General features: G+C 53.9%; 1 protein-coding gene across 10 annotated transcripts in view; it reads right to left on the bottom strand.

Moving 5' to 3' along the window:
- The window catches only part of TCF3 (transcription factor 3), an 83101-nt gene that overhangs the window by 46599 nt on the left and 23872 nt on the right, over positions 1-12630 (bottom strand). The window contains exon 1 of one of the 10 annotated variants that reach the window (XM_088067889.1): positions 9497-9529. The exons of 8 other annotated variants lie outside the window; for them this stretch is intronic. In XM_088067889.1, coding sequence (XP_087924015.1) covers positions 9497-9524 — 28 coding nt within the window. In that variant the 5' untranslated portion in view covers positions 9525-9529. Of the gene's footprint in view, positions 1-9496; positions 9530-12630 lie in introns of those variants that run through there. One more of the 10 variants, XM_088067890.1, reaches the window with a different exon arrangement.

Genomic DNA, 12630 nt, shown 5'->3' with positions numbered 1-12630 from the left:
GACAGAAGGCTGCTTGATAAACACTTCCAAATTAAGCGGCTTTGTGTGCTAATCGCTCTGGCGATCAGCCCCACAGCGAAATCTCTGCTAAAAGGGATTGGAAATCAATAAAATTAGTCAACTAGTAATTAGCTTTAGTCCCGGGAAAACCAGCAAAGTTGTTTTTCCTGAAGAGAGTTGGCTCCACTCAGTGAGGAACAGCCCACCCGAGCACCCCCCAGGAAAGGCTCTGACGTGCTGGCACAGGCCCTGTGAGGGAAAAGGGGGTGCTGGCAGCAGCTCCCAAAAATTCCTGTTTATTTACCAACCCCATCCACCCCCAAATAGGAAAAAACAGCTGTGAGTGGAAGGCAGCCGGGAGCTGTTTACAGGACGTCGATTGTGGAGGGGACCATACAGTGTGTTCACTTCCTTTTCCCGGCGCACGACAAAACAATTAAAATAAAAATAAGGGGAGGGGTGGAAACCCACCCTGAACACCTGGAGGGCAGCACAAGGTCCCTGGCAATGCCACCCTGGAGGGCTCTGCTTATGGGGTGGGTCAGGGGATGTTTTATCCCCTTCACTGCCTTGAAATCTGAGGTTGGACCAAAACTGGCTGGTTGGGATAGTGAGGCTCAGCTGTTCTGCTGCCCTGGAAGTGTCCAGAGCCAGGCTGGACAGGGCTTGGAGCAACCTGGGATACTGGAAAGTGTCCCTGACCATGACAGGGGGCTGGAATGTGCTGCCACTTCCTGACCTGTCCAGGGGCATCAAACGGGCCAGGTGGCATTTTTCTCTGTGACAGGAGCCCAGGAAGGGCTGGAGCTGTGCCAGGGCTTGGGATGGATCTCAGGGCAAGGTTCTTCCCCCCGAGGCTGCTGGCACTGCCCAGGCTCCCCAGGGAATGGGCCCGGCCCCAAGGCTGCCAGAGCTCCAGGAGCGTTTGGACAGCGCTCTCAGGGATGCTCAGGGTGGGCTTGTTGGGGGGTCTGGGCAGGGCCAGGGGCTGCACTGGGTGATCCCTGAGGGTCCCTCCCAGCTCAGGATATTCCAGGACTCCATAAACAGATGCTCTGGACCAGGAGAAAGCACTGACACCATCCCCCAGAGCAGGCACCCCAAGGGGAGGACACACAACAGCACCCACATTAAACTCACAGATCCCTGCACGATTCCTGGGGCAGATTCTGCCCCTTTATCTTTGTGATGATGAATGAACACAGAACCCGAAGCCAAGACAGGCCCACCCACCCCACACACCCCTGATTCAGGGAAGCACCTGCTGCTGCTGCCCCCTCCCCAAATGTGCACTCAGGGATAATTTTTGACTTCAAAAAGCTGATGCCACCACTTTGGTGATTGTTAATTCCCCTGCTCAGCATCTGCTCAGCGTCTCCTGCACTGTATTCCAGTTCAGCAGTTTCTGCACACACACAGATGGGGTTTAGGAAATGTTTGGGGCTGGGGAAAAATAGGAGAGAACTAGTGAAGGAGTGGGGAAAAAGGATTCATTTGCCCTGGCTTTCCATGAGGGATAACTATGGGGAGAAATTGAACCTACACCAAAACCAAACAAAGCCAGAAAGAGGGGAAAAGAGCCAAAGAAGTACTTTAGCAGCTCCCGGTCTTTTGGAAGATGCTGTGCTACCCCTGAAACAGCTCTCAAAGGACAGGGCAGGCTCCAAGGCAACCCCAGGCTGGTGTTGGGGGTGTTGCTGTGGCATTCCAGACACAGAACCCTGGAATGTCCTGAGCTGGAAGGGATCCACAAGGATTGCTGAGTCCAACTCCTGTCCCTGCTCAGGACACCCCAACGATCCTACCATGTGCATAAACAGTAATAATTATATGCAATAATAAATGTACAAAGCAGTGCCCAGCACAGGGGTGAGGAAGTTTTGGAAAAACCAACAAAACCCAAAAAGCAAATTCATCCATCCCTCACTTTAGATGTGAGTCATATTTACAGATGCAAAGGGAGGTCCCCACCGCATTTTAGAGAGTGATTTTATGGTAATCAAAATAAAAGCTTGCCTTTATTTTAAGTCTTCATTAAGGAAATTAATAACTTGGGTATGCCCAAGTCTCATCAAGACCTTGCAAAACGACTGCACAGGGTGCCCATGGTGGCACTGGGACACAGCCACCCCACCCTGTGTCCAGAACATGGCCAAGGACCTGACCCAGGGTGCCAAGGTTCACACCAGCAGTGAATTGTTGGGCTGTGCTCCTCCTGGAGGATGGGTCAGAGTGAACAGGATTTATTAAACTAAAAGAATGGAGATGGATGGATGGATGGATGGATGGATGGATGGATGGATGGATGGATGGGATCAGCCCTGGGGAGAAGGACTTGGGCTGTTGGTGGGTGAGAGGCTCAACCTGCCCCGGCCACGGGCACTGAGCCCAGGAACCCCCATGTGCTGGGCTGAGCCCCCAGCGTGGGCAGCAGGGGAGGGGGGATTCTGCCCCTCTGCCCCTGTGCTCAGGTGAGACCCCACCTGCAGAGCTGCCCCAGCCCTGGGGAACAACATCAGGAGGACGTGGAGCTGCTGGAGCCAGTCCAGAGGAGGCCACGGAGCTGCTCCAAGGGCTGGAGCCCCTCTGCTCTGGAGCCAGGCTGGGAGAGCTGGGGGTGCTCACCTGGAGAAGAGAAGGCTCCAGGGAGAGCTCAGAGCCCCTTGCAGGGCCTAAAGGGGCTCCAGGAGAGCTGGAGAGGGACTGGGGACAAGGCCTGGAGGGACAGGACACAGGGAATGGCTCCCACTGCCAGAGGGCAGGGCTGGATGGGATATTGGGAAGGAATTGTTGGCTGGCAGGGTGGGCAGGCCCTGGCACAGGGTGCCCAGAGCAGCTGGGGCTGCCCCTGGATCCCTGGCAGTGCCCAAGGCCAGGCTGGACGGGGCTTGGAGCAGCCTGGGATGGTGGAAGGAGTCCCTGCCATGGCAGGGGTGGGATGGGATGGGCTTTGAGGTCCCTTTCAGCCCAAGCCATTCTGGGATTCTGTGATAAAAATCCAGCGAGAGAAGTGAAGGCAGAGAGACTTTGGGGCCTCCCAAATTCAGGGAAGATCCTGCTCCCTCCAGCAGGAATGCCCCGAGAGCAGCAGCCAGGCCCTCTCCCAGCCCCTGGGAGAGCCAGCAAGATGCCACACGGAGAAAGAAAACAAACCTGTGACGACAACCAGAGGGAAGAAAATAAACTTTAAAGCTCAAAACACTTCCCCCAGCTGTAAAAACAAAGGCCAGCAGTGACCAAACATGAGCACAAAGGAGCGGCAGGAGAAGGGGATGGAGGATAACACATTCAGGGCTTTCTAAAGGTCATCAGCCTGCAGGACGAACCCACCATGTCCCTTGTCCCCAGCCTCTCCAGGACACCTACCCATGTCTCTCATCCCCAGCCTCCATCCAGGCCTGATGGCCCTGCAAGAAGCAGGATGTCAAGGAGGGTCCAAGGGACAAAAGTGCAGGGAAATGGACCAAGAATAACACAGGGCTGAGTCAGACCCACAACAGGTGTCAGAGGAGCCGCTTTTCCTCGCTGTCCCTCAGTTCAGTTGTGTTTTGGAGGGACAGCTTTGCTCCCTCTGTGCAGATGGAAACAGAGACCCAGTGTGAGGTGACAGTGGGGACCCCACAGTTCCACTGCACTATGACAGGGTGGGTGACAGGGACCATGGCAGCTGGGAGAGCACAGAGGCATGTCCCAAAGCTCTGGAAGCAGCTTGGGATAAACCCAACCCTGCAGAAAAACAAGGAGGTGGCCCAGACCCAACCCTGTAGTACCTCCTGTGCAGGAAGGTGTCACACAGCACAACGTCTATCATTATAGTATCATGGAGAGGTTTGGGTTGGAAGGGACACGAAATCCCATCCAGTCCCACCTCCTGCCATGGCAGGTTCACCTCCCACCATCCCAGGCTGCTCCAAGCCCCCTCCAGCCTGGCCTTGGACACTGCCAGGGATCCAGGGGCAGCCCCAGCTGCTCTGGGCACCCTGTGCCAGGGCCTGCCCACCCTCCCAGCCAACAATTCCTTCCCAATATCCCATCCAGCCCTGCCCTCTGGCAGTGGGAGCCATTCCCTGTGTCCTGTCCCTCCAGGCCTTGTCCCCAGTCCCTCTCCAGCTCTCCTGGAGCCCCTTTAGGCCCTGCAAGGGGCTCTGAGCTCTCCCTGGAGCCTTCTCTTCTCCAGGTGAGCACCCCCAGCTCTCCCAGCCTGGCTCCAGAGCAGAGGGGCTCCAGCCCTTGGAGCAGCTCCGTGGCCTCCTCTGGACTGGCTCCAGCAGCTCCACGTCCTCCTGATGTTGTTCCCCAGGGCTGGGGCAGCTCTGCAGGTGGGGTCTCACCTGAGCACAGGGGCAGAGGGGCAGAATCCCCCCTCCCCTGCTGCCCACGCTGGGGGCTCAGCCCAGCACAGGGGGGTTCCTGGGCTCAGTGCCCGTGGCCGGGGCAGGTTGAGCCTCTCACCCACCAACAGCCCAAGTCCTTCTCCCCAGGGCTGCTGCTGATCCATTCTCCCATAAATGCACAGACAGCCCCATGGAGAACCTTCCCTGTTTCTGCCTCATGTGCATTCAACAACATCAGCACAAAACAAGTGACATTCACTACATACAGGTTATTCCCCAAACTAGGGGTTATATTCCATTAAACAGAAACCTCCAGGGAGACCACTGAGCATAAATCCACATCCTGGTTTCTCCAGATGATTTATTGTAGCACAGAGTTGCACACTCATGACAGGGGCAGACACTCCACGCTCACACATGGATTGCTGTCCAAACGGGGAAAACTCATTGTGCTGAGTGAACAAGTGAACTCACAGCCTGAAGCCAGCGAGGACTGAAACACACTGGCTCCCCTGGGATGCTCTCAGTGACCTCTCGTGTTCCTCGGGCCACGGGGTGTTTTGCACACCCCCACAGATGCACAGAGGAGCTGCAACACCCCCACTTACTCCACTTAGCAGCACCCACCTCTATTTCCGCTCTGATTTGCATCTTTCCAAGTATTGTTTAATTTGCAATGTAAAATCAAATTACAGCCGCAGAGATGCAACCGGAACACCGGGGAACAGAAATCTTCTCCCATTTGGTTTCCATTACTCACCAAGAAGACGAATGGGGACAGAAGCTTGTTTACTTACAAGTGACCAAAAAAAAAAACAACCCAGAAGTTTGCCAGAGAAGCATTTGAGATCAAACAGGCAGGCAGTGCCAGCTGTGTGTACGTGAGCCCTCCCAGCCCTGCACTGCTGCAGCCCTACAGGTAGGGAGGCCAGGGGCTGTTAAAAATTAGACAAATTAAGGATGGCTTCCAAATAATGTGGAAATTACATGGGGAAGTGGCCAAACACACGTACACCCCACCAGGGTGGCCTTGGCAGTTTGTTTGTGAGCCTCCTCTCAGCGGGGAGAGGGATGGTGGGGAATGAAAACAGAGCCCAAAGGGGTGAGGAAGACAGCCAGGGGTGCTTATTCCAAGGTTATTCCCGCAGGGTGCTCGGCCCCTGTGGATGCCCCAAGGGCGCAGGATGCAGCCACGGGGCTCGAGAGCCAGCACTGGCCCAGACGATGATTCAGCCCACAGGAAGGATCATCTCAGAAGAATTGTTGGACACAATGAGGAAAACTTTCCCAAACAAAGCATTCTCAGCACCACCTGCCTCCCTCCCTCAGCCCCGGCTCCTGCTCGCGAGTAACCTCCAGCCTCTGGTCACAACAAAAGACGGTGTTTTTGTTTTCCCCTTTCCCAAGGTGACCATTTCTGGGGCACAGTGGGCTCAGGATTCCATCCTGGCCCCTGAGAACAACACAGAAGCTGCCAACAAAGCCCCCAGCCATGTCCAGTTACAGCCAGCAATCTCAGGACTGCAAACTTCAGGAGCTGGATATACCCAAAACATACAAGCTAGGCTTCCTAAGGAATCCCTAAAGCAAATCCATGGGTCAGAGCACACCAGGTGCAGAGTTTTGGGGATAACTGCATGTACAGTCAAGGAGTTCTCCCTCCCTTGTGACACCACACAATGAGGTATTTACCTGAATAACAATTTAAAGACAGATGTGACCTATTTAGAGCTCTGCCAAATATTTCTGTAATTGAATAGACCATCGATTATTTAAATTGCATTAAAAAGGACTGAATTCAATCCATTTGCTCCTACAAAGCACCATTTCCATGAAACACAACTCTTTTTCCCCCTCTTTAAACATAAACACTTCAAGATGTTAATTTGTCCCTTGCCCTGAAAGGATGCACATCTTTGTATAACCATACCCAATGCCCTAACTTCCCCCTGTAGCCCTAAAGCCAAATGGACAAGTCACAGGAAGAGTTCACCTGAAGACAAATCCCAGCCCATCAGCTCTAAGGCTACCAAGGCTTATGGTGTGTATGAGGCAGGGCCATCAGCCCTCATGACTTTGGCAGGAGTCACTGATGCATGGCACTGTGGGTTTGGGCTGTCAATCCACCCTCACTGACTGTTGTTTGCCACACACTGCTCAGGGGACACCAAAAAGTTGCTCCAGGTCCTCATGTCCTTGTCCCCTTGTCCCTAAATCCAGCTCCCAACACACATCTCCAGACAGTGCCTAAACACTGGTGGAGGGATTCAGGCACGGAGCTGGTGAGGAGGAAAGTTTTATAAATCTGAATGTATCACCTGGTTTGGGATGTAGAGAAGTGCCTGGGGCAGGCCCAGGGAGAGGACAGGACGGAGCCAAGGGCAGCCTGGATCCAATCTGTGTATGACAGCTCATGGTGGCACCAGCTCTGGCTGGAACACGCCACCCTCAGCAGGTGCTGCTGGGCTCCTCCTGCTCTACACGGGGCAGGGAGTGCAGAGCTGAAGGAGCAAAGGGAGCCCACCCTCACATCCTTTCAGGCTGGGCACCGACTGTGCCCCCACTTCACCCACACTCTCCCTGGGCAAACGGTGGCACGGGTGAGGTGCCAGTAGATGGCACTCAATGAGTAGCACGGATCCTCCTCTTTCCCAGGAATAACCAGCACCATCCTCCTGCCTGCACATTTCAAACCATTTCCTGGGTGCAGCTTTGGCATCACTCAACAGCAGCTGGCAGGAGCTGGTGCTGATGTCAAAGAGGGTCCAAGGGACAAAAGTGCAGGGAAACGGATCAAGAATACAAGAAAACAAGGTCTCATCCCTTGTGCTAGGCAACAAAAACAGCCCCGAAAAAAACCCACTGCCCAGCCCCTTGGAAGCCCCAGAGATGTCAAGAAAACAGATTTTATTATTTTACTGACATCTCTCACGTTACCCTGGGCACACACTGACCATGGTCTGGGTTGTGGATGGGTCACCCCAGAAGGTGGGAGGCAGTTTCCCCTCCCTGCTCCACAGCCAGCGTGGCAAACCCACAGCAGCATCAGCCTGGCCTCACAGCCCATCCCAGCCCTTCCAGGGCTCACACACCAGGGCTCTCTGCTGCTCAGAACAAGCTGGAGACAAAAAGAGACCCATTAGATTATCTTGTCTGTGTCTCCTCTACATGAGGCTTCGATTTCTGGTGCTTTTGTCAAGCCAGGCACTAACACTCCTTATCAGGAATCCTAATGCAACTGTCTAGGAAAATTGACCCATTAGCAAGCTCCTCTGATATTTTTCTCAAAGATTGCTTTCTTTTAACTATGAGAAGCTCAAAGAAATGTTTTTCTACATGAACAAAAAGAGCTGCAGCAGTTAAAAACCTGGAGCTGCAGTTTGCTGGGATAGTGAGAGCTGAGCTCACCACTGTGAATGAGAAGCTGCTGTCTCAAAGGAAAGTGGCTGCATTTTCAAATGCAAGTTTGAAACTTAAAAAAAAATTAAAATGAGAATGGCAAAAAAAAAAAAAGTGCTATTTCTAGCCTAGTGCTGCCAGGAAAACAAGGACCAAAGTCAGCCCCAAATCCCTGGACTGCCTCCAGCACGTGAGCTCTGCTGGTAGCTCCCACCTCTGCTCTGGGGACACCCAGGGCCATGCTGGCCCCTGACAAAGCTCCCTCCAGCAGCTTCATGAGCAGCTCAGGGCACAGCAGCAGTGGCTGCTGTGGGAGGAAAGGGCCCTTCTCACCCAGCATTTCTCTTGAGTGAGTTCTGGGCTTGTTGGACTTTCCAGGGGCTGCTGAACATGTAAGGCAGCAGGAAACCCAAAGAAAATCGGTTCCCCATTTGGAGCACAACGTGCCCCAGAAGCCCCCAAGACGGGGCAGGCCAGGATGGATGGGAAGAGGAAGATCTCAGCTGGCAGCTGGTTTGCAAAACCACAGCCCCACACCTTCGCCTCTCAGAGCCCCACCATGGTACAGACAGCAGGGACAGGCTGGAGGGGGTAAACTGCCCTGGCTGCTCCCATCAGACCCCTAATTTCCTGACAGAATCAACAAGGGGAAATAAGCTGTTATCAATCTCTGGTGCCCAGGATCCACCACACTCTGGGGTTGTTCATCCAGGTCCTGCCCACACTGCTGTGGTCAGGGCGAGGAGCACATACAGACCTCTGTTCACCTCGGGCACAAAGCTGTAACTCTGAGAGTCCCACAATTGCTTGGCTTGGAAGGGACCTTAAAGCTCATCTCATTCTGCCCCCTGCCATGGGCAGAGACACCTTCCACGATCCCAGGGTGCTCATGGGAACCTGCTCCTGGGCTTGCACAGCTCTGTCCACCCTGCAATTCCCCCTCATCTTGCAGCATCCCAAAGCCTCAGCTGCTCCCTGGCACCCCAGAGAGCCCAGTCTGCACCCAGGATGCTGCCTCACCTACACACAAGCCTGTTTATTTAAAACTCAGAGATACAGGTTTCCCAAGGTGTCCCTGTACCCCACCTCAGTTCAAAGCAGGCACCATGTGCAGCGATTCAGATGAAATGGCACCGCTTAAGTTACTACTCCACACACGCAAGTCAGTCCAATCAAAGCCAGATCACCTCCAGGGAACTGTTTGATTCATATCTAAAACCACCTGAAATAAAAACCATCCCATGAGCCCCTTGTAGGGCACAGAAACCCCACACCCAGGCCATGTCACCACAGCAATTAACAATACAGCAATTAACAATACAGCAATTAACTGTGCCAGCAATGGGCTCATGGTGTGGGGACCACAGGTGACCCTGCACAGGACACCCTCAGCTGGCACCTGAACTTTGTGCTGTGTCCCCAGCCTACAGTCCCCTCTCTTCCTGCAGCCCTGCCCTGGTCACAGCTGTAACAGGTTCAGGGGACTTGGGCACACACAGAGGGGAGGCAGCAGACAAATCTGAGCTGTTCCTGCTCCCAAAAAGGGTTGGGTGCCCTCAATCAGTTTTACGGCTCTCAGTTCCTGCCCAACAGCCACAAAAGTTCTCAGAAGTGAGGAAGAAGATCCCTTCACAATTCCAGCCTGGCCCTCCACAGCCCACCTGCCACCCAGCTCCCAATCGACCCACTACAAATCACCCCGTCACACTCCATCCTCCACCCTTTACCAAAAATCCTGCCAGATGTGTGGCAGGCGCACGTACCCCCGGACAGCTTGTTCTGGGCTGCCATGTCCCCGCAGGCGCTGGCAGTGAGGAGCCCCGCTCCCTGCGCTCCAGCCCAGCCCTGGGGAGGGAGGAGCAGCTCCCGGGGCCTCGCTCCTGTCCTGCCCACCACTGCCTGCCTTTGTCTGGGGACTGCAGAGAGTTCACTGTAGGGACAGGCAGAGGCACTGAAAGGAAAGTTAATGAAGTTTATGGGGTGGATCAGGTTTACCAGGGAGTTTATGAAGCACTGCCTGGAGAGCAAAGAGCACATGGACAGCATCTCTTCCAGATCAGGATTGTTCCTAGGGAGCCCTGGAAAAAATCACCCATGTGCTTCAGTCATGCTCTGATCTACAGATGAGGGTGGGCAGGCCCTGGCACAGGGTGCCCAGAGCAGCTGTGGCTGCCCCTGGATCCCTGGAAGTGTCCAAGGCCAGGCTGGAGGGGGCTTGGAGCAGCCTGGGATAGGGGAATGTGTCCCTGCCCGTGGCAGGTGTCCCTGGGTATGGCGGGGGGGGGTATTGGATGATCCCTAAGGTCTCTTCCAACCCAAAGCACTCTGTGATTCCATGATGTTATCTTGTTATCTCCTTTTCAGGAGCACTTTAAAGGCCAGGCAGCACCAGCAGCTGGAGCAGTTTTTGCCCTCTCACAAAAGCCACCTCCACCCAATCCTGCACAGCTCTGCCACAGTGATCCAGGGGACTCCTTTGGCACAGCCCTGGGCACTGGTTATTGTTTGGCTTTCCTTTATCTGCAGATCTTAAAGCATTTTGTAAATGCTAAAACCTCGAAGCCTCTCCAGGGAACAAAACTCTTTCTGATATTGTACAGATGGAGAGACTAGCCCAAAAATGAGGGCAGAGCAAGGGAGGAAGCAGAGCCCAGAGCTGAGCCAGAGCAGCTTTTATTGGAATGAAGTACAGTGACACAGATTATCTCTTCAAGACCTGCTCCTGGGAGAAGCACTCACTATCCAGGTGGGAAAGCCTGGCATGCTGAAGCACCCAAAAATTTATTTGCAAGTGGTGCTCCAAACCACAATGTCTCACCCATCTTTCAGTTTTCTTCTTTGGGTAAAAAAAAAAAAACAACAAGCAAACAAAAATACCACCCCTCCCCCCCCCAAAAAAAAAATCAGTTCTACAGTTTCAACTTTTTAGAAAATTATTTAAAGAAAACAGAACAAAAAACCACAATGATTTTAAAAATACAAAGCAAGCTGGGGGAGAAGAGCTCTTCTCTATTTTTGAGCAGACTGAGGATGGCTGGGCAGGGCAGGGAGCTGGGGGAGATGCTCCTACTGGCTCTCAGGTCCTGCTGGCCATGGGGGCCGTAGGGAGCTCTCCATCTTTTCACCCAGCTTTATTTCCCATGCACTTCAATTTAAAAGAACCTGGGGGCCAGCAGGAATTGGGAATTCAGTGCCACCCAGCATGGCTTTGCCCAGTGCTCCAGGGAAATGCTGCAGTGAGACAGATGGGATGGAATTGTACCAGCACTTCACCCAGGACATCACCCAGAGCCTGCAGGCTCCAGCTAAGGGAGAAACCCCAAATAACTGAGTGTCTAGGATGGGAAGGAGCCAGCACAAGGGTGCCCTGGCAGCTGGAAAACCTCACAGGAATGAAGACAAGCAGCAACAGGAGCAGCCCAGCACAGGCATCCTCTGAGATGCACAAACCTGCCCTGCTCAGGCTGTAAAGGTGTCAGGACCAGCTCCCACATGAAGCTGGACCTAAGGAGCCTCCAGTGTTGACTAAAACAAGCAACCAAAGAGAACTCCAGAAGTTTGCTGTGAACACACGATTCAAAACATCACTTCCCTGAGATGCCTCAATTCCCAGACCCTTTTCTGAGCATCATCTCTCCCCCAAGCCCAGGATCTCAGGCAACAGACACCCCTCCAGTTTCTGACCCACATCTGGTGCTCTGCACCACAGGAAACCTGGAAGACCAAAACTGGCCATGAAGAAGGCATGGAGTGACAGGACAATGGGGAATGGCTTCCCACTGCCAAAGGGCAGGGTTAGATATGATTTTGGGAAGAAATTCTTCCCTGTGAGGGTGGGCAGGCCCTGGCACAAGGTGCCCAGAGCAGCTGTGGCTGCCCCTGGATCCCTGGAAGTGTCCAAGGCCGGGCTGGATGGGGCTTGGAGCAGCCTGGGACAGTGGGAGGTGTCCCTGCCCATGGGAGGGGGTGGAACAGAATGAGCTTTGAGGTTCCTTTCAGCCCAAACCATTCTGGAATTCTGTGAAGAGCATGTAAAAACCCCACAGGACAGAATTCAGGACTCATTTTCCACTCCAGGCTGCTCATATCCAAGTGATGTTTCAAGAATGACAGAACTCCACTTGGATCAACCTCACGTTTCCTGCGGAGCCAGGCAGTTCCTGGAAAGTCAGCACAAGGATAGCAACACCTCAGTGCCCTGGGAACGGGGAGCACCAGAACTGCCAGCCTCTTCCATGGATCCCCTGCAGCTCAGGAAGGAGCCAGAGCCAGAGGGGACATGAGGCAGCTCTTGGTGACTGATGGGGAGAGGCTGGGCAGAGGCCTCCAGGCACCTTGGCCAGAAACAGCAGCTTAACTTTGAACAAGCCCCAAGTTTTGAGTTCTGAACTAATGGAAACCGAGAGGACCTGAGCAGGGTCTCTGCTGCCCACAAGGCAGCCCAGGCTCCTTCCCCTTCAGCTGTTTCACCCCTGGTCACTTCTGCAGCTGCTCCAACCTCAGAAGCTGCTCGGTACATCACGGCCAGGCAGCAGATAATGAGGGAAACACAGCTGGGATGGGCACCACTGAGGCTCCACACTTGGCCCAAAGGGAATTGGACTCAACCAAACCCAAAACAGGAGTCCCAGGCATGAAGGTCAAGCAAGAAGGTGCAAAGTGGAGCTGTTTGGGTGAGCAGAAGCTGTGGATGGCAGCCTCGGGGCACTGGGGGATGCTCCCCAAGGAAGCTCAACATGCAGGTTCAGATCGGCTCAGCTGGCCAAAGCCACCCTGCCCTTTCTCTCCATCCTGCACCTTCACTCCCCACTGATTCCCATGGAACTGCTTAATTAATTAATTAAAGTGGTGATGGCTCCTGGGCTTCATGATACCAACAGTGAATCAGCAGCAGGTG

The sequence above is a fragment of the Pseudopodoces humilis genome, chromosome 28 (assembly GCF_049639895.1).
Source record: "Pseudopodoces humilis isolate 2021_Gansu_Grassland_sample_001 chromosome 28, ASM4963989v1, whole genome shotgun sequence".
Classification (NCBI taxonomy): Eukaryota; Metazoa; Chordata; class Aves; order Passeriformes; family Paridae; genus Pseudopodoces; species Pseudopodoces humilis.
This window is presented reverse-complemented; position numbering and strand designations above follow the sequence as displayed.